The sequence below is a fragment of the Cyprinus carpio genome, chromosome B3 (genome assembly GCF_018340385.1).
Source record: "Cyprinus carpio isolate SPL01 chromosome B3, ASM1834038v1, whole genome shotgun sequence".
NCBI lineage: Eukaryota > Metazoa > Chordata > Actinopteri > Cypriniformes > Cyprinidae > Cyprinus > Cyprinus carpio.
Window position 1 is genome coordinate 7,875,387 of NC_056599.1, and position 26,304 is coordinate 7,901,690.

General features: G+C 35.4%; 1 protein-coding gene and 1 long non-coding RNA gene across 2 annotated transcripts; both read right to left on the minus strand.

The window, feature by feature from the left end:
• Positions 1 to 3,871: 3,871 nt before the first annotated feature.
• Positions 3,872 to 5,620, minus strand: LOC122136458. Its single transcript, XR_006154138.1, has 3 exons — positions 5,555 to 5,620; positions 4,982 to 5,077; positions 3,872 to 3,901 (listed from the first exon to the last, which is right to left on the minus strand). It is a non-coding gene; the product is annotated as an uncharacterized LOC122136458 (long non-coding RNA).
• Positions 5,621 to 23,406: 17,786 nt separating this feature from the next.
• LOC109072803 (adhesion G protein-coupled receptor E3-like) lies at positions 23,407 to 24,104 on the minus strand. The gene is made up of 3 exons (XM_042721138.1): positions 24,002 to 24,104; positions 23,706 to 23,887; positions 23,407 to 23,604 (listed from the first exon to the last, which is right to left on the minus strand). Exons 1-3 carry the CDS (start codon positions 24,102 to 24,104, stop codon positions 23,407 to 23,409), a joined length of 483 nt encoding a protein of 160 aa, XP_042577072.1.
• Between the last annotated feature and the right edge of the window lie 2,200 nt (positions 24,105 to 26,304).

A 26,304-nucleotide genomic window follows, 5' to 3' on the forward strand; every position in this document is an offset into this window, starting at 1 on the left:
TTTCATTGTTATGTCAAAATGACTGACAAATTGGGGATCTCACTCGAAAGTTTCTGCCACACAGCTGGCGTCGGGGCCTACACAAGTATGCATTTCCCCCAGTGAGCCTTCTCACACAGACACTATGCAAGGTCAGGGAGGACGAAGAGCAAGTCCTCTAAGTTGTCGGATCTGGTTTCCAGAACTTATGTGAGAACATCCTTCTTGGTGAATAACTCTGAGAAGGGATCTCCTTTCTCAGAGAGGGGGCACCGAATGGCACCCGCACCTAGACATGTGGGATCTCCCCTTTGTCCTAATGGCCTTGAAAGTGGAGCCCTTTAAGCCTCTGCAGTCAGTAGAGCTTAAGTTCCTGTCTCTGAAGACGGTGCTCCTGACTGCACTGGCTTCTGTTAAGAGAGTAGGGGACCTGCAGGCATTTTTTGTCGATCATTCTTGCCTGGAGTTCGGACCGGCTAACTATCACATTATCCTGAGTCTCCGGCCCAGATACATGCCCAAAGTTCCCACCACGCCTTTCAGGGATCATGTGGTGAACTTGCGCTGCACTCAGACCAAGCCTTTGCGCTGCTCTGTCCCGTTCACGCCTTGCGCTTTTATGTGGACTGCACATGGACCTTCAGGACCTCAGACCAGCTCTTCGTACCCAGAAGTTGACATGTTGAGACAAATAAACCGATCAACGGTATGAAAGTATCTCAGTGTTTCCATCTTCAGAAAGTAAAACTACCATACTGACTCTCAAAGAATTAACATTAAAGTTACATCAGATACACATTTGGTTTTGGAGTCTTACAACATCAGCTATACATACAAAGATGAATATAATATAAGGAAAGGGGAAATGTTTTAAGGCCTCTACTGACTGTAGTGGGAAAATAATCAAAACTTCAGAGTATCAATACTAACATTAGTTTTATATAAATAAAGGGGAAATGTTTTAAGGCTTCTACTGACTGGGGGAAAAAAAAGTTAATTCAGATTAAAAATACAGGATTAGGTTTAAAATACTTATGCTAATGTTATGGGTCCGTGTATGTTTTGATCATTTGATTTTCTATTTGGAATACAATAACGAGAATTGGAAAAAATGGCTCGTTCATTAGTTTTCCCGTTTAGTTTAACAAACGGAAAATGAGATTTTGTCTCGATTTCTAATTTTTTCCCTTGAGGTTTACAAATTGGTTTATGGCTTCAATATTTGATCACACTTGTGGGCGGCGCTGAAACGCTGCTTTCATCTGATTGGTCGGATCGCTCCGCCTTCAGCAATCTTTTCATTCTTTCAGGCAGAATAAGAGTCAGTACGAGTGCAGCACTGTATTGTCTGAAAACAACACTCACTGTTATTTACGTATAATATTTGAATCAGATGTTGCTGGGCACAGAATTTGTGCTGCTGTGACTTGCAAGTGACCCTTTAATGTGAGTTACAGTATGCTGACAAATTATTTATAGGTTATAGTATTGTATGAATATTGTCCCATTGATAAATACAGTGCAAATAGTTCTGTCTTTGTATGTGTGTGTGACATAAATAAATAATTGTGAAAATTAATAAAGTTAAATTTATGAAATAAATTAAAAATAAAGTTTAAATTTATGAATGTAAGCATGTGTAACCAACTCAGTTCAAATGAAAAGAATGAGACAGAAAAGAGAGAAGGGAGAATCAGTGAACGCATCTTAATACTGACAAAAATGAACAGGGTTTAGAGCAAATAAAATCCCTATTTTTTCACGTCTTAGAATTTTATTAGTTTATTACATACTTAATTGGTTGATGTTTCTCTTAGTCTTCTTTGTTGGGCTTGAGAAAGCCAACATATATTTAAACATTATTATTATTTATTATGAGAGTAATTGACACCGACTAGAACTTTAATGTTTCACACCAAATTCAGCTCAGACCTTCAGACTCGTCTGACTCACGTCACTGTATCTTTTCTTACTGGTTGGATTACCTTTCCCAAAAAATTCCTATTGACTTCGTTATCTGAGCAATGAAGGCCTTAATACTTAATGTCCACTCGGACGACAGGATGAAGAAAAAAAAAATCAGTCTGAATAAATACATGAATTTCATGTGTTCTGCCATGAATATGCCATATCTGTGTACAAGAACAAGCTTCACACTTCAAGCTGTACAACTACTTAAAACTTCCCATTCTGGCTTTTTCAACCTACCTCCAAGTTTCTTTTAAGATATTGTTTATTCACACTGGTTTATGCATTTAATGTTTGTCCATCTGGAACTTTTATTTTTCATGAGCTCTATACAAGTAGGCTAACATTTGACTTCATTAACGTTCTTCTGCTGATCTGCTTTGTTCACTTACGGGCAGACGAGCACCTTTGTCATGCTCAAATGATGTCAGATGTAATAAAAGGTAATACAATGACTACTAATTACAATCCATAAACATGTGATTTTAAAAAGAGCCAAGATAAGGTAATCGTGACGTCTGTTATTTAAAAAAAATAAAAATTACAAGAATAGAACTCAAAAAATATTTTGTAACAGATTACACAAAAACATTTAAGTGATGTTTTTAAATGTTTTAGGTTTACATAAAATAAAAATTACATTTCCAGTTGCCTTAAATTATCTCAATGTTATCTTATAAATATTGATATTTCTCAACTTATAATTAGTGAGTAATTCACTAAAAAATTTCACTATTTTTCAACTCATATAATGTGGGAAATACACTCAAATTTTTCACTATTTTTCAACTCATATAATGTGGGAAATACACTCAAATTTTTCACTATTTTTCAACTCATATAATGTGGGAAATACACTCAAATTTTTCACTATTTTTCAACTCATATAATGTGGGAAATACACTCAATTTTCAATATTTTCCAACTCATATAATTTGGGAAATACATTCAAAATTTTCAATAAATTTTAACTCTTAATGTGGGTGATGCACTCAAAATTAATTCTAAACTGAAATACTGATGTCGGCCCACTACACAATCAGCTAATAATGTTAGAAACCATGAAAGTGACACCACAGTGGCAATTTAACAACTTTTTTTATTTAATACAATGCGCTTTTTAAAAGGCATGAATCAAAGGAGCAGGAGTCAAAAAGTGCTTGTGAAATTAAAACAAAAAGAAAATGACCCCATAAAAACAAAATGTTTTTTTAAAGTACAATATGTGTCAATAATAAAACATTCAAATAAAGTACTGGTTGTACTTCAACTGGCAACATCAAGTTAGTGCATCAAGGTATAGGCAATCAATGTATTAAATCTGAGGTAGAAGAGGCAAACAGTGTCAGATCTTAAATCTGAGTTACAACAGGCAAACAGTGTCATACCTTAAATCTGAGGTAGAACAGGCAAACAGTGTCAGATCTTAAATCTGAGGTAGAAGAGGCAAACAGTGTCAGATCTTAAATCTGAGTTACAACAGGCAAACAGTGTCAGACCTTAAATCTGAGGTAGAAGAGGCAAACAGTGTCAGATCTTAAATCTGAGGTAGAACAGGCAAATTATTACATTTGTAAAAAGGGAGGGACTTTCTCAGTACTCAACTCAACTCAAATAATCCATCCTGAGTGATTCACTCATTAAACAAATCATTCTTCAGCGTCAGAAGACGCCCTTTCAGTGGTTTGTTGTCCTCAAGACACATCACAACTTTTTGGATAAATGTGAATGTAAGTTCAAGATTCTTTGGGTACTGTAGGTCTAGTGCATAGACATACCCAAAGAGCAGGAGAAATGAGTCAGCCAGAGTCGTGGGACCACTCACAAGTATTTCATCCTCCACGACGATACAGATGCTCTCAGGGCTGAAGAGGGCCGCATCAATAGTGTCATCCGTGACGACTGTCAGGAGAGCCACCGGAGTAGTGTCAGTGAGGTCTGGACAATCTGCTGACTTATAAAACACAAATAATACATGAATGAGTTCAGCTCCTCAAGGATACAAATCATGGTAATGATGCCTAGACATTACTGTCACTTTGCACTTAGACTGCAACTAAGCTACATGTTTAAAACTATTTTCTTTACATAGGCTTATATCTTATGTTAGTTTCACACCTATCTGTTAGCATACTTTTTGTTTAGTGGAATGATTTACACTTACCTTTTCATTTATGTAATTTCTACACGTCAGTTTGCAGAATAACAACTCAAGTAAAACAGGTCCTGGGGGATATTCCAGAAAGGACGTTCAACAAACTGAGCCTAACCCTGAACTCTTGAGTTAACTTACCCTGTGAAGTGAAACTGAGTTTTCAGTTCCAGAACAGCTGATCTGAGTTAGGTAAGTCGACTCGGAGTATGTTAACTCAGAGTTGAGCTCGTGCCTGACGACTAGTAAAAACTCATCATCAATGGAGCTCCCGTATGGTGACATTTTCTAAATTGAAACTGAGTTTTCAGTTCCAGAACAGCTGATCTGAGTTAGGTAATTATATTTTGAATTTAACATCACTTTATTTTATATTAGCCTTTGAGGAAGTGGTTGAATGTTGTTTCAATGTTTTATTTAAGGCTATTTTATTTAATTCAAATCAGCTGAAAATGAAATATAAAAACAGTCTCACAATGGCTCCTCACTTTGTTTTTATTTCACATATTAAAGTAAAAGTTTATTTAGTGGATAATTTAACTTGTAGCTTTTACCACCAACAGATGCTGTTTAACACATCTGTGTCCAAACATCCTCCTGAGTAGATGAACATGAAGTGGTGCTCACCTCCACCACATGCAACAGAGGCAGAGCAGCTGGTCCTGGGTTAGGGTTTCTCTCTGGAATGGATAACTCTGTTTCCCTCATCTCAGAGTTCACTCTGAGTTTTCACTTGCTTTCTGGAATACCCCCCTGGTTCTCCTAGAGTTCTTTGAGTGATGTCATGTGTTTAAGCTTCAATATGTATATATGTTTAGTGCTTCAGTTCAAGCTGATTGAATAGCTAAGCAAAGGGATTGATAGTTAGGCCAGTACACTTACATTACAGGTCCTAAAGAACTTGAAGGCATCTTCACGCAGGTACACAGGAAGAGCACGAAGGACGAGTGCCCGTCTTATATTTACATTACGTTGTTCCTAGATGTACAAAAAATATCCATTACAATAGTAATTACACAAATGCAGAGCAAACACTTTATCAAAGTGTTAAATAGCTCCATATTCTGGTGGTGGTCATTGCTATAGATGGTAGATTGAGTATTTGAGTCATCATTTCTTCAGTAAAACATTTTTAAAATTAAAACTTTCTATTGTAAATACTTTAACTCAAAGGAAAAAAACTTAAAATTGTAAATCAAATTTCACATAAACAGTAGTTATTTGGGACTTCTTCAAATTGAAGCTGAAAAAGTATCTTTTTAAGGTTCCTCTTTCTGATAGAATACATCTTGTCAAAGACGTCTATCTCCTATGAGATGACAATGTTGTGTTCATGGCATAATCACTTAACCTCACAATTCGAGTCGGGGCAATTAACACGATGGCTTCTTACAGTTGTCTGCCAAACAATCTGTTAATAATCTGTTTCTGAATCATGCAAAGTTAAAAATTCACCTGAAGGTCATAAATCATCATGAGCTTGGCTAGCTCCTCCGCTATCTTGCCAGTCTTGTTGGCCTTGTCTCTGAACAATTTAATTAGTTTAGGCATGTGTCTGTCCAGCTCCTTGTAGAATTGATTGCGCAGGTTAACATTGTTGATTCGGTGGAACTCTGCAAACACCTGTACATGGACAGAATTACACAGAAATGCACAAAGATGAATTAGGAACAGAATTGTGAATGTATTTTAAAGAAGTTTTCTGTTGACAGGTAGCAAAACCAAGGGCAATTCTATTAGAGATGAGTCAGAACCAAGGTCAAAATAGAGAGTTAATTGTCATTCATTTAAAACAGGCTGTACAATGTTATCTAAAGGAAATTAATCTAATAAACCTCTGTATACTTTGTTTACTGTGAATGGCAAAAATATGTCACATCGTGATGTGTTGTCAACTTTTACATCTGCCATTTGCTTTTTGGGGAATTTATTGAAAATTTAGATTTTTAAAAACAGTCATTTAAATATTGGAAAAATCAATCATGTTCAAAGTGGACATGCTAAAGAGTCATGTTGATTAATTGCTCTCAACAGGGAGAACCGTAAAATGATGTAGAAAGAATTTTTTTTTTTTTTTTTTTTTTTTTTACCTGTGACTCCATAAGTAGGGCTGGCCATCTATCCACGATGTCTCTCACCCGTGGAGCTACAAGAGCTCCAACGATTTCTTGGCGACGAAGGGCATAGGTTGTGTTCATGAGCTTGCCTATGACTAATTGGTTTCTCTCAGTCTTTTCAACTTCATGTATGATTTCTACTCTCATTGTTTCCAGAGTGGCTGGGGTTTGATCCTTTGGTAGGTTGATGATGTAGTTGACCTCAGCTTTTCGAGCTTTCTTTATATTTTGATGGGGGTGATCATTGTTGGGGTTGTTTCGGCTCCGCCTCCCTGTGTTGATGGCTACTTCTGCAACCCCAACTTTGGCCAGATTGTTACGGTAAGACGCAACCTTGTACCCTATGTGACGTTTCCATCCCAACTCTGCGTCTTCACCAGCCGTCATTCTGAGACATGGATGAGCTGTAATCAAAGCTTTAGCAGCAATTGCCAATTCCTTTTCATGTGGGTATGGTTTAAAACTGTAGATCATTTCTGCCATTTTTTTAAGGATTTCACTCTTCTGTGACCTCTTTAACTTCAGCAATTTTCCTGATTCTTCATAAACACGATTTCCTTCTTCTAGTATATGCTCCATTTCATAATCAAAACCAGGAACAAACAAAGTGATCAGGCCAACTCTTTTGGCGCTGTAACGCAGATACACATGGGAGTAAGTCTGTGTCAGAAGATGCAGTAGATGAGGTGTCACCTTCAGGCCTGATGACTCTCAATGTGCCCTTCTCTGGTAACTCCTGGATGTCCACAAGAAGACAAAGATCACCATCAAAGTCCGGATCCTCATAGTGCAGGCTAAAGTCCCCATCCAGTCTCGGCTTGAACCTCTCTTGCATTATTTCTTTCAGCTCCTCCACTGACTTTGGTCGCTCGAGTAGAGTAAGCTTCAGGGCGGTGTCTCGTGCAACATACACACGCAGCACATGCTTCTGGGCAGCAGCCATCTTTTGGTTCCTAAGACAAAAACACGGAAATTTTCATGGAGAGTGAAGGTGACATACACATGTCCACATACTCACCTGGTCAACACACAAATACTGGGACACCACTTGAACGAAGGGATGTATGGAAGCCCAGCTGCTGTAGTGGGGCAGTTTATACATGGAGCCACTGGTCCGCACAGCTCCAAGAGAATGTTGCAGTCATCTGTTTACCTGCTTCAACCAATCTTCAGTTCAATAATATGAAACGTCTGGGTGTCAGGAGCAATCGTCCATCAATGTTGTAAGCGCAGAGAGGTGTTTTGTCATTTAGCTCTGATGGGGAGTGAACAGCCATATTGTTTGGGAAAAGTTCATAAGATCTCAGGTGTTCAATGTAGTGTGATGTGTGCTCTTGGCAAAGAAAGACAACACTACTATTAACCAGGAGAACCTGTTCAATTCTACAGTAATTAGGCAGTCCTCCCTCTTGTCCCACAGACAAAAACATTCCTACACCATAATCAGTTCCATCAATGCAGACCTTTGATGTGCTGTAAATAACATTGCTTGCTGTTATTTGTTCAATGTATGTCTTGGGCAAAATTGGAAGCATTGATACCAGTACAGAAGAGACATTTGATGTCTGCTGGTGAGGTTGAAGAATCCTGAGGCACTCAGATGGTATGCAACCATGTATTGATGCCTGTCTGCAAGTGTTTTCAACACATTTTTAAAGTTTTGTGTATCGTGTACAACTCTCTTGAAAAACACGGTGTTTACCCTCAAACCTCATTGTCCACAAGTTTACAAGGGGCCCAAAATGGCGTATAAGGTCAGGATAGTGTTCAATGTAGTGATGCTTAGGACGGAGTTTGAAATCAGGAAAGGCTTCTTTCAGCATCTCTCTATGATCCTGTATCTTGGACTGTAAATACTGGATGGACTCCTCTGTGAATTCTGAGCACAGCAATAACTCTACTACCTCTTTTAAGTCCATTAGCACAGTCCATGTTCCATCCTCTTCAGGAACCGCATTCCCAATAATCAAAGGGAGCAGTCTAAGCAATGTGGCATTTTCATGGCCATTACCACCTATGCTTTTCTTTACAGAGAAGTTCTGTGGTATTTTATGAGGTTTGTCAAGCTTGTCTGTGTGCTGGTATGGAAACGATAGAATTCTCTCGTTCAAATATTCAAGGGTAAAGTATTTACGACGGATCATCTCACCGATACACAGAGCAAGCTCTACGGGCACAATGCCCTCAAAAAGATCGTGGAGGACATCAGGTGGAAAGCCAGTGACAGTATGAAAATGCTCTAGATACTGGCTCAGGACACAATCTGCCTGAACACCATTCTGACTCTGACTATCCCCATGCATTACAGCATGCACATCACTATTATGGCTGTCTTTTGTCCTAAGACTGAACTCGCCACTTGCAACTTCATGAGTCTGAAGTTTAGCTTGTGTTGCTGTGCAGAATCTGCAAAAATATTCTGCTCTAAAAGACTTTGAAAAGCCTGCCAAATCATGGGCTGCAAGATTGTCAGACACCACACACATGACTGTTCCTTGAAGTACCTTACCAATAGACTCAATGAATACCCCATCTTGTTCAAGGGTACGGAGGTCTCTCAACAAAGGACCATGTGCTTTTTCATAGCCAAATTTCTTTATGTCATCCACTTTACATAAAGCTGCAAGCTGTATTACATGCATGGCTGATCGGTATTTTATGGGAAGATCAGCAAGCGTCCAGTATACTGAACAGATTTTGTGTATTTTGCGTGATGTTCCAAGTGGATTGGCTATTTCCAAATCATCAATGTACAAAATGAGTGTTATCTTTAACTCATCTGAAGACAAGAATGTGTTCTCTTTGAAGTACAAACCATCTTGGTGGCTTTCATAATGACTGTTTAGTGCCACTTTTGTTTCTTTAATTTTGTCCAGAATATCTGTATGATTGAAGATTTTTTGTATCATCTCAAGAATGGGAACATACACTGCGGTGTGTCCTGGCTGTAGCAGATACTGTACAGGCTTTACCACAGGGTAATTATTTTCGATGAAGGTTTTCCTTCTCTTAGTTGAGGATAACTGCTTCCCCTTAGCTGTGGCACTGACAATAACATTACTGTCCATAACAGTACTGACAACCTCATTTAGAAGTGTTTCACTGACAGTGATGTCATGATTCTGTAAGACCTCTCTAATGTCATGTTTGAGTATCGGTTGGGACAAGGAAAATATTTGAGTCAATTGTTCCACTATTTCCTGAGATGCCATGTCAGATACATGAAGAATAGATTGCATCTTCAAGAATAATGATGCCAAATTATGGTTCAACTGAGCTCTTAAAGTGTCTGTGTCACACTGACTGTTTACCTCATCGAGATCAAATGTGTCCGCAGACCCTGCACTGTGACTTTCAGCAGGTTCCCCAAGACTTTCTGCTGCAACTACAACTAGGGCACTAGCACTGTCTGCCAATACAACACATTCACCAAAGTCTGAATCACCACCATGTTTTCTACTCTTGTGTGCATTAAACGCTGAGTAGCTATTTGTTCTGTAATTACAGTTCTTGAATGGGCATGCTACCATCTCATGACTTCGTAAATGACTTCTCAAATGACCAAATAGAATTTCCTCAATAAAGGGCTGCTTGAAGTTACACAAAGGACACGTAAAAAAACCACACACTCCTTCAGTTGCATCTACTCTACATGAATCATTATGAGATCTTGACAGATGAGCTTTCATCGCTTCAAATGATGGAAAAGTACAAATGCAACTGTCATAGAGACATGGCAGGGGGGACACTCTTGAATATTGGCTATGCAGTACAGTATAGTGCCAAAATAATTGTCCCCGAGTATTTGCAGTTGCAGAACACAACTTGCACTTCCACTCCATTGGGCCAACTTCAGCGTGCAATTTCAATATTTTCAATTAAAGTCTAAACCATTTCAGCCCTGGTTTGCACTTTTGGCTATTCCATTTTTTTTTAAGTTAAAATGTGTGTAAAATTGTGAACAAGGGGGGAAATGATTATGCCAACCAGCCGACAACACATCAGTAATTAAATTCTGTTCTGCTGCAAAAAAAATCTAAACCTTGCGAATAATTTAAAATTCAAATTAGTACACAATTTACAAAACTCACCTTTTGGCACCTGTCTGATAGTGAAACACTGACTCTCTGTAGCACTCTTTGTAGTCCGATATCTGTACACAACATGAGCACAAAGATGATTTGTTAATGTTCAAAAACATTTTTTAAATAATACATAATGATAAATGAAATTTTAAAAAGTGAATATACAGATAAAAAAGTCTCCAAATCTATCAAATACATTCATTGTACAATAAATTTTTTAAAATGTTAGAAGGTTAGTTATTTAGTTATTAACAAAAAAATAAAGTTGTGTGCTTATAGATCTGCTATTTATGTTGTTGTTTTTAACAAAGTATTGATAAAGGGTTCAAGTGATCAATTGAAATAAAAAGATTGAAATAAATAGCAAAATAATAACTGTGGAAACACAAAATAAACCAATTGTTAATAACACTCTTTCATAATGCATCCTACCTGAACTGTCAAAATTATTTCGAGAAGATCTCACAACCACACACTTGAGCCTACGAAATACAAACACAGGGCTGGTTAGCATCATGATAACACACTCACATTATGTTGTTTAGTTACACGCGATCACACACAGCTCGACCTAACCCAACGTAAAATATTTACTGCGTAACGCAGACATTTATTTAAATATGTATACTCAGAGTACGCACATGCATTAACGACGAACAGCGAAAACAACGAGCGAAAGAAAAAACGGCGGGAATCAGGGATAACGTTATGCTTTCGGACTCCGCCAGAGAATTCAAAAACTCATGGACCTTCCTCAACCGTCAATGTCCCGGGCAAAACATGCATTATGGGTAATGTAGTTCATCCAGGAAACCCGCTGATAACGTTACACTGCTGTAAGATGAACTAAGTAAGGTAACTTAACGTTAACGCATTTGTCACATTCAACAACTTCTAAAATTACAATTACTTGGATTTGTAAATATTTTATATAATATATAAAAAAATGTTAAGAGTTACTTACCAAATCAGGGCTGATGATAAGACAGCGCTTAAGAAAATGAGAGCAATAAGACTAATGAAAATAACTGAGGTGGTGGTGGTTTGAAGCGGGGGGATAAAAGTACGCATTCCAAACAGATATAAACAATTAAAAACAAATTAAACTGTGTTCCACATCCACATGGGCTGGCCAAAACTTCTCCCGCATCAAGGCAAATTCAAGATGGCTGACTCAGCTTTCCTGAGGGAGCGATAAGACCCACCCACCAATACGTCATGACGTCGATAACGTCATGCCGCTACTACATGGTTCCTAAACTTTTTGAGCGTTCCACACAAATTAACTCTAAAATACTGAGCCCTGTTCAATTAAAGTGACACAAATCTCAACAGAGCTCAAAACTTTATAGTTTACTCAACTGCATAACGACATTTGACTGTTATGACCTTATTAGTTATGAGCTAGTACAACTGTTTGGGATTACAGTGTAGCGAAACTGAAAATCCTTATACATTATCAATATGCAAGACTTTAAGGTCACTGTTGAGTCAGCATCTCCATTAACTGGGTGTTTCTACATTTGAGCCCATGAAGGTGCATACACACATAGTTGGGCAGACTGTGGGTTGGTTGGACATCCTTTAGGTGCATGCCAATTGCCCTTCTGAAGGAGCTTTTATGCAAATCACATTCTGATGCAAACAAGTTGGATTTGAGAATATTTCCAAATCAGCTCAAACTGAGTTAAACTGAGTTGCTGGACAAGTCATGGGTTGTGAGAACAGTAAAGAAGGATGTGAGAAGTGCATGGAGACTTGTAATAAGAAATGCAGCTGCAGCTGTCATGAAACCACCAGTGAGTTTGAGGAAGAGGCTTGGTGGTATCCTGAAAAAAAAGAGCTACGTGGACGATGCAGGTGCACCATGTAACGAAAACACAGGTTACATCGAAGATGCAGGTTCAGCGTGTCACGAAAGACCCAATTATGTTGAGGATGCAAACTCGGCATGTAGCGAAAAACACAGCTAACATTGAGGATGCAGTTTCGGCATGTGTAACCTGTATGGACTTTATGACTTCATTATGGGAGTTCCTGCAAGCATGTACTGAATGCGTTTCACAAATGTGAGTGACGATACATGTAAATTCTCTATCATTGCTAAAAGGTCACTTTCTTTCCAGTCTGTCCAGCTTTATTTAAAATGTGAGTCTAATGAGTGATACTGAGTTTTGAAACAGGCCATTTATGAGTGAATTGGAACATATAAGAAATACAAATAAGAATATAAAATATGAGTAATATTAAAATACAATATGAATTGGAGCCTAATTCCAGTTTTGTATTAAATTATTCTGTAAACGACGTGTGTGTGTGTGTGTGGTGGTGGTGATGGCATGACAAACTTTTGACCTCAGTGTTAATTTTTATTTTTTTTTTTTCCAAGATCAAGTGAGTAAATGGAGTGATGCAGTGGTCAGGACAGGTTACAGCTCCTGAGGAGAAGAGCATTATCATCTAGTTCATAAAACACAATGTTATCTGTACAAATATCAAAGCTCAAAATAACACAATTAATTTCAAAATTCTTTAACTATAATGTCTGATTATAGATCTAAAAAATATGTGTTAGAGAAAGATAAATTAAAATTGCATTGGTGTAAACAGATTACTGTCTGTTATTTCTTCATTGTTGTTGGCACTCACATACAGGCTAATAAACAGTTCAAGTCATTCTTGCACAGAAGAGTCTGTTAAAGTTGGACCAAAATAAACTATAATTTAATTTCTTAATGCATGTTGCTGGTCTTTTGTAAATAATAATTTTTTATGCATATTTTTGGCTACTTTATCTCCAATCAAAATACCATAACTTGCTCTTCTTGTGGCATGAATGACTCTTCTCTACTAATGCATATGCAATGCAGTAAACTCAATTAACCACAAATCTGCATTCATATCTGCCTCCATTCTAGTATGAACCACTAGTGTGGTATAACAGTTTTTTTATTTATTTATTTTATTTTTTACCTTGTTTGATAAGACACATTTTGGGCTGTATCTCATGAGATGCAAACATGCTTTATAACTGGACTTATATAGACACAAAGCAGTGTAAATTTATCACAGATTTTGCTCTGTGTATATTTATGGTCAAAATACAGCCAATACACACAGGCTTTATACATGCATGCAAAGAGGTAATGAGTAAACTGATTGGCTTGAAGTAAGTTTAACTAACACAGAAAATCCACTGTGCTTGTGCTGGGGCTCTAAAATGGATTCTGAGAAATACTGATTTATTATTTTATTGTTTATGTTACTAGAATGGGCAATGCTGTCTCGATTGCACCTTTAACCCAAGCGTTAAGTAATGTCAGTTTATATAGCATTTCTGTGACATGTCATCATAAACATGTATATCATAAATGTAAGATAAACGGGAAATTCCTTGTGCTCTTTGCTCTTGCATGAATGTATGTGAAGAAGCAGCAGGTTATCTATGCATCCACGAGACCTCTTCAAGCTTGGATTACTGTTATTTAAAACACTCTTTAAGCAGCATCTCATATATTGTGTGAGTCTAGATCATGCTGTTGCTTTTGGCCAAAAAATAAAAATATGTAATTTTTCTAATTTCTGGGCAAGACATTTTTGGCTGGACTCAACCCCACCCCTGATAATGTCAACATTTAGACCACACTGCAATAAATAAATAAATAAATAAATAAGTCATTAATTAAATAATAATAAAAAAATAATAATAAAGATAAAAAAGGTAACATAGTGTTTCCCAATAAAAAAAGAGAGAACAGAAGAAAAGAACAAAAATGAAAAACACAGCAACTAGAAGTGACTGAATTGCTTTGATAGAATTTTAATTATAAATTTTAATTTTAATTTATTTTTTGGCTTCCAACGATTATGAAAACATGATTGCATACTGAGCTGCGGAAGACATGCGCTAAGACAAATGCTCAAGTGTCAGTCTTGGGGAGTGTTCTTATATATTAAGTACGGTGTTTCCGTTGTGCTGTGGAGATTGCGTTGTGTTCTGCACTACTGGGCCGCTGTTCTTAATTGAACATAAACAGTTAGGAAAGTAATCAAATGCTTGTTAGTATATTAGGTCTGTGCATTCAGTCTTAAAGTGACAGCAGCCTCATAAACCTACTGCTCTCTCTGTCTTAAGAAATTGAGAGAATCATTTCCTGCTCTTCACCTAAAAACTTCAGAATCAATATATATTTAGTTCATACAGTGAAGGCTATGAATCTGTGTATCGTTCGTTCTTTTGTCACATGACATGATAGCATTGGATAGAGAAATTAATTTACAAGCTTCCTTACAAACGCGCGCATAGTCATTATTATTATTATCATCATCATCATCATTATCATCATTATTATAATTATTATTTACTCTTACAGTTACTGCATTTGTGGTCCCCAATTGTAGCTTTTTACTTCTTACAGTTTATAAATGTATGAATTTCTGTCATGATAGTTATTTTCTATACACTGAATGTGGTAACAAAGGTAATAAAGAGTATTTATTAATGAACACATATGATTATGGTGGGTTTAATTTCCTTGATTTCTCTTCTTTGTCTAATCCAATTCATTTTGAAAGTGTTGTTCAGTTTTTGTGTAATCCAAACTTAATCTGGAATTTTATCCCCAATTACTACTTTTCCAAATTAGGTGGTCTCCCTTTCCTATTGATCTGTAATTATAATATTGCTAGAATCCCTTACAATTTATCTAAATTTCATAAACAGGCATTACTTGCATAGTCATTCATTTTTAAACACCCCTTACTGCAGTGTGCTACAGGGTTTCTCTCTGCTTTTTAAGGATGTACTGTTTGGCTTCTTTACTATTCAAAGAGACAAAATTAATGAATATTTTATTATTAACCTATTATGACTTCTTGCAAAATTTCATATTCACCACAGTAAATTCACTCATCAAAATCCTTTATATATTGTTTCTTTAAAAAAGAGGTTCAACAGTATATCCAAACTATTTAATCTTCCAAAAATATTAAGGCTGTTAAAACTGTTTAATCTTTTTTAATTTATTTTGTTAACGCTTTCGTTTAGTATTAAAACGGCTCCTTTTCGTTTTTTAATTTTTTGCACAAAAAAAACGCAAAAAACAAGAATTCGGCTTAATTTTTAGTTTTTTCGTTCAGGGTTAGAAAAATGAATATACAGCTTGAATATTCGATTTCTACACCGTGGGCGGGAATTGAACTCCCCTTTCTGCTGATTGGTCAGACAAAAAAAAAGATCAAACCATGCAGTCATCAGTCCTTCTGCCAGTTCCGCGCGGCAGAACACTAGTCCTCTGCTGCAGCAGCAGTTGTACAGATTCTTAAACTTTTTTATTGCAACTACATTTAATCTTTTTCTCATCATACAACCAGACAAATGAATGGCTCGACACAACCTGTTCTGTGGCAGAGCCTACGGCTTTCTTCTGTGAAGATATAAATTCTATGCTTTGCATCAGATGGGCATGCCAGGGCAGGCTATATCCTACCCTGGTCCCCCAGTAAGTTTGTTTGTTTTATTAAGTAATTAATTTATTATTATTATAAATATTATTAATTATTTTCAAAATAAATATTTGAAACACTAATACAAAAGGAAAGAATAATGCTTTGACTTCGGGTATATTCAGAGCTGGGTAGATTACTTACAAATTGTAATCCGTTACTGATTCCAAATTACATGACAAAAAATGTAGTCAGTAACTAATCCACTACATTTCACGTTTTAGGTAATATAGTCAGATTACTTTTGAGTTTTGACCTAACTCGTTTATCACACTGATTTAAACAGGATAATCTTGTACCATAATGATGTAAAAATACAAATAGTAAGAAAATATATTCCTTTCATTGTAATTAACAACATGAAGTGCATTAAACATTATATTACGTCAGGGTGTCCCAAATTGGGGTTCGTAAAGGAACTTTAATGAAAGGCTGAAAAGTAATTAAATCATAAAAATGTAAAATTAAAATAAATCATACACTTACTAAAAAAGATGAAATATTTTATGTTTACCTTCATTTGTTTGTGCCATATGACCATTCATATGTCAGAGGGTACTTAAAGGATCACTGATTATGATTTCACTTTTTTTAACTTTAGTGTTTTTTTTTGCTGTTTGAGCATAAAAAACATCTGCAAAGTTACGATGCTCAAAGTTTTAACGCAAGGGAGATATTGTCTTTTACAGAATTGCTGATTGACCAACCCTTTAAAGTAAATATGTTAGGTGAAAGAGGTTCAGAGGACAAAGAGTTTGAGAATGTCTGCAAATAAGAAATAATGAGAATTTGTGCATTTTTAATGAGTTTGAAAGACAAAAGCCTTTCAATAATACATAATAATACATGGTTAACCTACTGAGTGATCATTTAAATAAAAAATAATGCGTTCATCAGTAGTTGATGCAATGTTGAAACACTTCTTAAACCTGAAATTATTTTTGTGTAAACCATTGGTCAAATGCTGTATAGCCACCGGATTAATGACTGATAACTGTGTGAATGTCCACAAACTGGAAGACTTTCTGAGTGTATATAAGCGGTAGACTATTTTAGACAAGAACATTAAAAAAAAAAAAAAAAAAAAAAAAAATGAGGAATTAGAGAGAATCAATAAACGATGAATCATTTATTTCTATTGTGTGAATAATATGTAATCTATAAAAAAGTAACTGTAGTCTGATTTAGTCTGACACTTGTGCACTCGCACACAGGAATGTAACACAAGATTTACATAAATGTAATTAATTGCCATTTGGTTTGTTTCTCACCAAACCTTACTGTATACCTTCAGAACGTTTGGAATATAGCATACGCCACGAGATGCATATTATTTTATGACAGATTTGAATCCGCTTAAAGAATGAAAAGTGAAGTCACCGTTCTCTGCCATTAAATGGGTAAAGTGCGATGCAGGACATTTTTGTGTGTGTGTTTCGGAAAAAAGAAGGTAGACCTAATAAGCCTTTAGAAAAAACATCTGACTAGTTACCCTAGTTAAATAAAACAGAAAGTATTGAAGTGCACAGGAAATATGCAGCAATCTAAACAGTTTATTTAATTAATATTGAGAATTAGTTGATGTTCACCTGGATTTGTTCCTCAAGAGGGGAAATAATTTAATAAGTTGTCATTTATAGTCATATGGTAAAATGCATGTTTTTATTTGTGTACATTCAAAATGACTACAAAATGTCGTTCCGTTGAAAAATAAAGAAAACAACAGAATGCACTGCTTTAGCGCAAAACATGAACCAATACACAGCTAGTAGGCTGCTTGATGCGCCTATTTTTAAAAGTCTACATTAAGGTTATTTGACGTTAAATGGCATTATTTAAGTCATTTTAGAATAAATCACAGTATATATCATGATAAAAAGTGACTTTACAGTTTGGAAAATATGGTAGGCTATGAAATCCCCCCCAGCAGCAGCAGAGGACTAGTATTCTGCCGTGAGGAACTGCAGAAGAACTGATGACCGTTTGATCTTTTTTTTTTTTTTTTTTTTGTCTGACCAATCAGCAGAAAGGGGCGTTTAATTCCCACCCACGTGTAGAAATCGAATATTCAAGCTGTTTATTCATTTTTCAACACCTGAAAGAAAAACTACAAATTAAGCCAAATTCTTGTTTTTCGTTTTTTGCAAAAAAATTAAAAACGAAAAAGGAGCCGTTTCTCATTTTTCTACTTTCAATATTAAACAAAAAATCAAATGACCAAAAGATACACGGACCTCATTTTTCTACTTTCAATATTAAACAAAAAATCAAATACCACTTTATTCAATTTCTTTATAGAAGGCTATTTTTTCAGTCAGGTCCACTTCGTCAAAGTATATTTATTACAATTATACTGCATACAGTTAGTGATGGTGGTGTGGTTCTGTTCTGGGCAAAACTCCCCACACCTGTCCATGCAGCCATGCTTGTACAGAGTGGGCAGAGCAGCAAGTCAAACCCCACTGGGGTACAGAACAGATCCAGCATATGCATACATAATTACAATTTACATGAGTTGAAGAAAATACAAAATACATGATAGAGAATGCCTTAAATAGTGAACAGTATACGAAGAAGAGAGGGGGAAAAAATCAGATTAGATTACAGGTTCAGGTAGGTGGAGTTGGGGTTGGAGAAGGGAGTTGATTTGATAGCAGAGATGCGATAGAAGAAGTTTATGTGGAATGGTGTGATAAGTGTTAAAACTGGATTGGTACACGTCAAGAACAGCTGACTATCAGCTGATGCGAGCTTGACTGATGTGGCATTGGTAACGTGATCCTTGATTTATAGTGATTTTCCTATTGTTTGTAATTTTCTTTTCTTTTTTTATTTTGATTGTATTACAGATTGTTGACAGTGAAACTGCTCTGAAAGAACAGATTAAGGAGTCAGGGGTAAAACCATTTTTAAACCCTGATAAAGTTTTGCTAAGTGCCACTGGAAGTCTAAGACCAGTACTGGTTCAAAGTCACATCAATATGTGCACACACAAATTGATATCTCATTTCTGACCATAAGTATCCAATTCTAGAATTTGAATCGACTTTTGATTCCCAGCCCTACATCTAACCACAAATCATGTTATAAAAGTTTGAAGAAATAAGAACCAACATTTGAAGACAGAAAAAAAAAAAAAAAAAAAGTAGTTTTCTGAAAGGTGGAAGCCATTGTCACATTTGACAATCAAGTGTATTTTTCTCTATCCACAAACCAGTTCAGAGGACAAATTTCCTTAACAGGTAGAAAATAAACAAATTAGCAGTTGAAATATGAGCTTAAGTCCATTATTTTAGCCCCAAATTTAAATTCAAAAGCAAATGTATATCTTACAATTGCTCACATGCCCAGTTCCTATAAAGTGCATTTTCAGTGACCTCTTTTGTGGACATGTGAGAAAAAAAAAAGAAAAGAAAAAAAAACATGTTCACAAGTGCAGTTATAATTATCATTTATTATTTTGTTTATTAATATTTTTGTAACAAAATACATTAATACAGGAAAATGTAGTTATGTTTTAACAAAAACTCTAGCCACATGACAATACAGATTCACTTTAACTGCCTTCCCTTCCACCTAAAACATACACATATATATATATATATATATATATATATATATATATATATATATATATATATATATATATATATATATATATACATATCTACAGTATATGATCATATTACCAAAGTAATATACTGCACTCTAAAAATAATTCCTTGCAGAAGAAACAGTCAGCTTTCTGAGCTTAATAAACAAAAATATAATTAAGATTTACAAATTCATAAGTTTACAACTCAACAACAATGCCATACAATGTTAATTAATTTCCCTTCACCATTCACACATGAAATAGTTTATAGGTTATCCATTTGCAAACATTTACTTTAAATCATTTAAGATTATTCTAAGGAATCTGTAAATATAACCTTTTTCACCCTCCACCGAGAAAATCCTACATGTTTAAAAAAAAAAAAAAAAAAATTCTAAATAAAATAGATTATGAGTTTTACATCAATACAGCAATAAAATAAGAAACTCACATAACATGTTCTGAGCTTGATAAAATAAAATATAATTGTTTTTACAGATTACAGTTAAATATAATTGTAGTTTAACATTTTTATTCATATATATTTTTATTAGCATTAATTCCATATTCATCTTTAATATTAAGTAACAAAAACTATTAGTCTGTAAACATATCTTTGCCCTCAACCAAAAAATCTTGAGTGTGAATAAAATAGTTACTTATTTTACATCAGTAATATTGACAGCTGTAATATTAAGAAACTTGGATGTAGTACATTCAGATCGCATTCATACGAATCACATTCATGCCTGATTATATTTTACTCATACTGTACCCATTGTACCCATACTGTACCCATTTATACTATTTTAACAGTCATGAAGTTCTCAAATGTACAACCTAATCAGACAGTATGTCAGGCCACAGAAAAAAAAAAAAAAAAAAAAAAAAAAAACAAACAGCTGAAGGCCCAAACAGAGGAAGAGATTCAAACTCTGCCCAGAAGATTTGCTTCAAAAGCTGCAAATCTGATGTGACATGTTCTGTCTCTGCCTCAAAAGATCATTATCACATGGTCTGTGAGAAATGTGAAGAGTGAAGCGCCAGGCGAGAACATACCTTAGATCTAAATTAGTTTGGAGTTTATTTAGGAAAAGTACAGCATATATAACACTGGACAAATAAAGATGTTTGACATATTAATACATTTGTATCATCAAATATTTTAGCTACTTCAATAAGAAACCTGTTTTTTTTTTTTTTAGAAAACCATTCATTACATCTTGACCAACTTTATGCATTTATGCTGTTTTTTGGTTCATGGATTCTAGGGTTAACATGATGTTGTGTTCCTCAGTGTTTTTTGGGACACTTTTGAGGTTGTTGGGTTTTCAGCCACAGCAAAGACATCTGAAGCACTTCGTGTACTGCAGCGTAACCTGGACAAGAATGAGACGAGAGGAACTGAGTGACTTCATGAAATCAATTCAACCTCTGAAACTCATGAACCAGAATGGAGTTTGAAAATAATAAGCAGGTAAGAAAATGTGTTTAAAGAGACTAGTTGAATTTCTGAAGTAAATACTGAAGCTTTACTTTTCTTCCATATACTGACTATGCAGGCAGTATTTTTTTCTGAAACAGAAAAAAAAGATGTGTAATTCTGATGTTGGGTTGAGAGAGCCGAGCCTAAAAGTTTGTTTTAAAAGTTTGGAGTTTGAAAGGAGTAATTCTGTGCAGACAGGCAGCAGATCAAAGGCATTCTATGTTTGTTTCAATTTGAATTTTTGACAGTTGGAGTTTGAATACACAGTAAAATCTTGAGAATTAAAGGTGCAGTGTGTAGATTTTAGTGGCATCTAGCGGTGAGGTTGCAAAATGCAACCAACAGCTCAGTCCCCCGCTCACCCCTCCCTTTAGAGAAGCAATGAGATTTCTTTACAAAGGTAAATTAAGGAATTATATTTACTTAATTATTCAATAAATCAATGTTATTGCAATTGTTAATGTACTTGTTATTCATTGTGTCAGTATTTTATTCTTAAGAACAACAAAGTGACAAAATGCACTCTGTAGAGCAGTTAGTCAGTTTAGGGCTGCTGTAGAAACATGGTGGCGACTTCCATGTAAGGGGACCTGCCGTGTATGTAGATAAAAATAGCTCAATCTAAGGTAATAAAAACATAACAGTTCATTAAGTAAGGTTTTTAAACATCTCTGAAAACATAGTTATGTATATTATATTGTATTTCTGTATACAGATCATTGTAAATATTAAACATTGCACCTTTAAATTAACACTGCTTAGAGCACATATGGTCCCACTCTACAAGAGAGTTAAAGTAACACTGAAGTTAAAGTTAATGAGAATTAATTGATTCATTTAGTGCTGATTGAGCATTAGTGATGATGTCAGAATCACTGAAGAAAAGAGGAAACACGAGAACTACAACTGACTTCATACACAGCCTTAGATGAAATCAACTGAAATAAGACAACATTAAATTTCTCAAGATCTCAGCAGAAGATGATAAATAATCTCCACAAACAGCAGAAGCAGCTTCACTCATTACTAACCACTTTGACTTATTTTTTTTATTTTTTTTCTTAAGAATTAACAGAGGTTTAAATGTTAATGTTTATTGAAAATAATAAAATGCAAAGTCACTGTTGTGGATATAAGTGTTTGCTTTAGTGGGGCTTTTAACCATTGACTTTTTAACATCAGTTTTTTTTTTTCCTCACTACTGTAAGTGTTTTTATGAAACACATTTGTTATGGAAGAAAAACCAAGAAAAACTGTCATCATTATATTGGCCATTTTTTGATAATGACATAGTTGTAATGTAGTAGCTTGATTCAGTGATGTTGTCAGTTGTAATGTGTAAGTTAGTTATTTATTGATCACTACTGTGTTTTAATAAAATAATATGAAGAACTTTAAGAACACTTTGCACAACAGTTTAGAACATCTGTACTGTTTAGACACACTGACATCAAGTATCAGCATATGAATCTCAACAATGATGACGATCATCGGATTCATGTTGCACTGCATTCTAGGTGCACCAATCAAATCTCATCTATGCCTCCCAGCATGCATTGCGACATGAATAAATTTTGCAGCTGCATTGTCTTAGGATTTGCTTTTATTATTACTATTTGCTTTTATTTTTGTTGTGACTTTTTACTGCCTTGTTTTGTGAAGTTCAAATATTTCAATATTTTGTCATCATTACAGCCCGACCTTTCAGCAAGCTCATTTATTTGCAAATCAGGCTTAAATCGGGCTTAAAATCCTGTAGTGTGAACTTGGCAAAACACTCTTGTAGAGTGGGACCATACATGCTCCGAGCAGTGTTAATTTAAAACTTAGGATTTTACTGTGTAGTTTTGGCTCATTTGAACATTCCGTCACAGGAAGGAAATGGAAGAGTAACAGATTAAACAAACTGCCTCTGAGATTCTTTTCTAAAAACCACAGATTACCACAATAAGAACAGGACTTCAGTGAAAACAACTGTAAATGTGTTTCATGTCCGGATTTCTTATGGAATATGATGGTAAAATGAGTAAATGTCTGACCTCACTATTGAGGACACAATAAATCAGAAAAGATGAGAGTTCAAGATCAGGAAGAGGATCTCCAGCTCCTTACTGACATTAGTGAAGAAACCCAGAATCCAGGAGCAACCAAGAACCACACACTGAGCCAGTGTTGAAAGACTATTTCACGTTAACTTTTTAATTTTGTACGTAACGTTGTATTTTTTATCAGATAGCAGAAAGGTTACATAATCCCTGAACGGTTTTATTTCCTTCTTAAAAAATAAAAAAATAAAAAGAAAAGAAAATAAACTCACTCTTCCCTGTTGTAACCTTCAGGACCCAGCACAACGCAACCACGTATCCAATCACGCAGAGGACTCCACTTATAAAGGGCAAAGGTCAACAGGGCCAAACTGATGAACACCAGCCCCACGATCACACACACCAAAATCACTAGCAGTGAGTTGCTCTGAGAAAACATGTGAGAGAACATGAGTGCCAAATCTGTGCTGTTCTTCAGTGTTCACTAGAAATGTTCTGTACCTCTGACTGACGGCGGCTGGTTTGCATGATGAGAGCGAATGTGGACAGATGATCACAGGAACACACAGTGTAGCTGCTGGTGGTGTGGTTTTTTAAAACAGAACAACCATCTACAATCCACTCGCTAATATTCCAGTACACACAGAACAGAGAACCGCTGGGATCAAACTCCTGCAAAAAAAAAAGAAGAAAATATCAGAACACTGAATATTAGATGTTTTCAGATGTTCATCAGTGCTCTGATAAAACAAAAGCACATTTCAGTCTCTCACTCTGATGTGTCTGAGGGTGAAGTTGACTGGTTTGGTTAGTTTAGTGTTGGTGGTTTTGGGAAGAGTAGCTGAGATCACAGTGGACATCATGGTTTTAATCGTGTCCTTTGGTGTGTAGAAGAAGTCTGGCTTCAGTAGATTCTCCATCGTGTTGTAGCTCATGAAAGCCACAGCGGCTGATCCTGTGAGACAGAAACAGAAACTACAGTAAATGCAACACTATGTAAATACAATTATGGTTTAGTGATTCTTTTTTTATGATTTTTTTTATTTTCTCACTGAAACATTTGACATACTTTCATTGTTGTTCTTGGCGATCCCAATGAGATCAATGTCCATAGCAGAACTTCTTGTTTCAAGTCGAGAGATTTTCTCTAAGGTGACTTGTGGTCCAACCATTAAAACTTGACCCTCTGATTAAACACAAAATAGGGTCAAACACAAAACCCTGTAATTGTTACCACCATAAATTGCACTGATTTTCTTTTTTTTCTCTCTCCTTTTAGTGTTTGGTAAATGTCTTGTGAAAGCAGCAAATATTCACTTCTGTCAGGACCACTATTGTCAAAGATGATTGACATTTAGCATACAGTTTGGATTGGCAGTATTGTTCTGCTCTGCAGTACCATTTCTAGGCATAGGTGAATAAGACAGCTGGAGCACCAATGACCACACACACTGGTACTATATTTAGCAGGGTTGTGATAAAGTGTGGCATGACCACCCTGAAATGTGATTACTGCCCCAACTGGATCCCCCAACATCACTGGGCTAGACTCGCTAGAGTAGGCCTACTCTCAATCTGACGATGCCTGTATGCACATTGGATCAGAGCACTGTCATTTGCTTCCTGATTATTGCATGCAAAGTTTGCATTTGGAGTGCTCAAAACACCATTAGATTCATGGGTTCTGTCAGTGTTTTGGCAAGGTAATTGCCAAGGTAATTTGTTTTTTGACATGCAATAAAGCTAAGTTCAAAGGCCAACTTAAAATATTGGTACAGTATGCCATGCAATAAAGCTAAATTTTGTTTAGAACAGTGGTCTCCAACCCTGCTCCTGGAGAACTATCACCCTACATATTTCAGCTCCAACCACAATCAAATTAACCAGGGCTACTTGATAATTACAGACAGGTGTGTTGGAGCAGGGTTGGAACTGAAGTCTGCAGGATGGTAGCTCTCCAGGAGCAAGGTTGGAGATCCCTGGTTTAGACAGAATTTGTGGCAGTGAAGAAATCATGTTGCAAAATTGTTCCAAAAAGTCTGCATTTTGCACCAATGCATTGTTAAAAGATCAGTGTGTCATGTAATATTCCCATATAAAACTTTAACAGCCATTTAAAAAATGTTCTGTAATTCACAAGATCAGTATATCCTTTATTAAACTGCTTTGTCAGTTTTAACGCATCCTTACGGAAGTGTCAAATGCTGAATCAATTCATTCACTTCTAACAGTGATTAAAGGGAGCAAGGGAGTTTTTTTATTTTTACATTAAAATATCTTCGAAATTATAATGTGTTGGAATTGGATGAAAAATGACTGAGCTACACATGTTTGAAGCTGATGGAGTCAGCAAAGTAAATTTAAAGAAAAACTGATTTCTGTTCAGTTTTCTGAAGGCTCCAAAGCAAAATCATCTAGCAACATTACATTTTTTCCCTCACTTCTTTTATTAATAATCATTACTACAGTAGGTTAATATTAGCTGTTTTTTTATTGTAATTGTTTTTTTCCCCACTTCTTTTTTTTAATAATCATTACTAGATTAATATGAGCTATTTTTTTATATTTATTGTTATAAATTATAACTGATGCAAAAAAGAACAAATATAACAAAGAAAAACCCGACAAGTAACTTAACTCAAACCGTTTGAGTAAACAGATTGCCTTGATTTAAACCATGTAAGGTTTTAAAACTTTGCAATTAAGTAATTAAGTTATTAACTGAGTGATCATAGATGATTGGTGATAATGAGTTGTAGTTGAGAATTAGTGTTAAACAGCTGCAGTTAACCAAAAGAACTACTACAACTGACTTCAGACACAGCCTTAGATAAAATAAACTGAAATAAAAAAAATTAAATTAATTTCTAGAAATCAAGATCAATTTTTTTAGAATTTTTTTTTTTTTTTTTTAGAAATCAAGGGTCAAGAGCCCAACTAAAGCAAAAACTCTAACATGGTTACTTCAAATGAAAACATAAATCAACATCTAAACCTTAGTTAATTCTCAATAAGATCTTCTGTAGACGTCTGACAGAAATAAAGTCAGTCTGGTTATTAATAAGTGGAGCTGGGTGATGCTGTTTGTGGGTTGTTTAATCAGATTTTGAGAGATTTCATGTATTTTTATTTCAGTTGATTTCATCAGTCTGTGTCTGAAGTCAGTTGTAGTTCTTGTGTTTCTCTTTTCTTCAGTGATTCTGTTTGTTAACAGCAGCTGTTCATCACTAATGCTCAATTATTACTCAATTGATCACTTAATTATTTAATTGCAATGTATATCTTCTTTCAGTGAACTCAACTGAATTAAGTTCAGAGTACTCACAACTATTAGTTTTAAAACTTAAATGGTTTAAGGATATCTGTTTACTC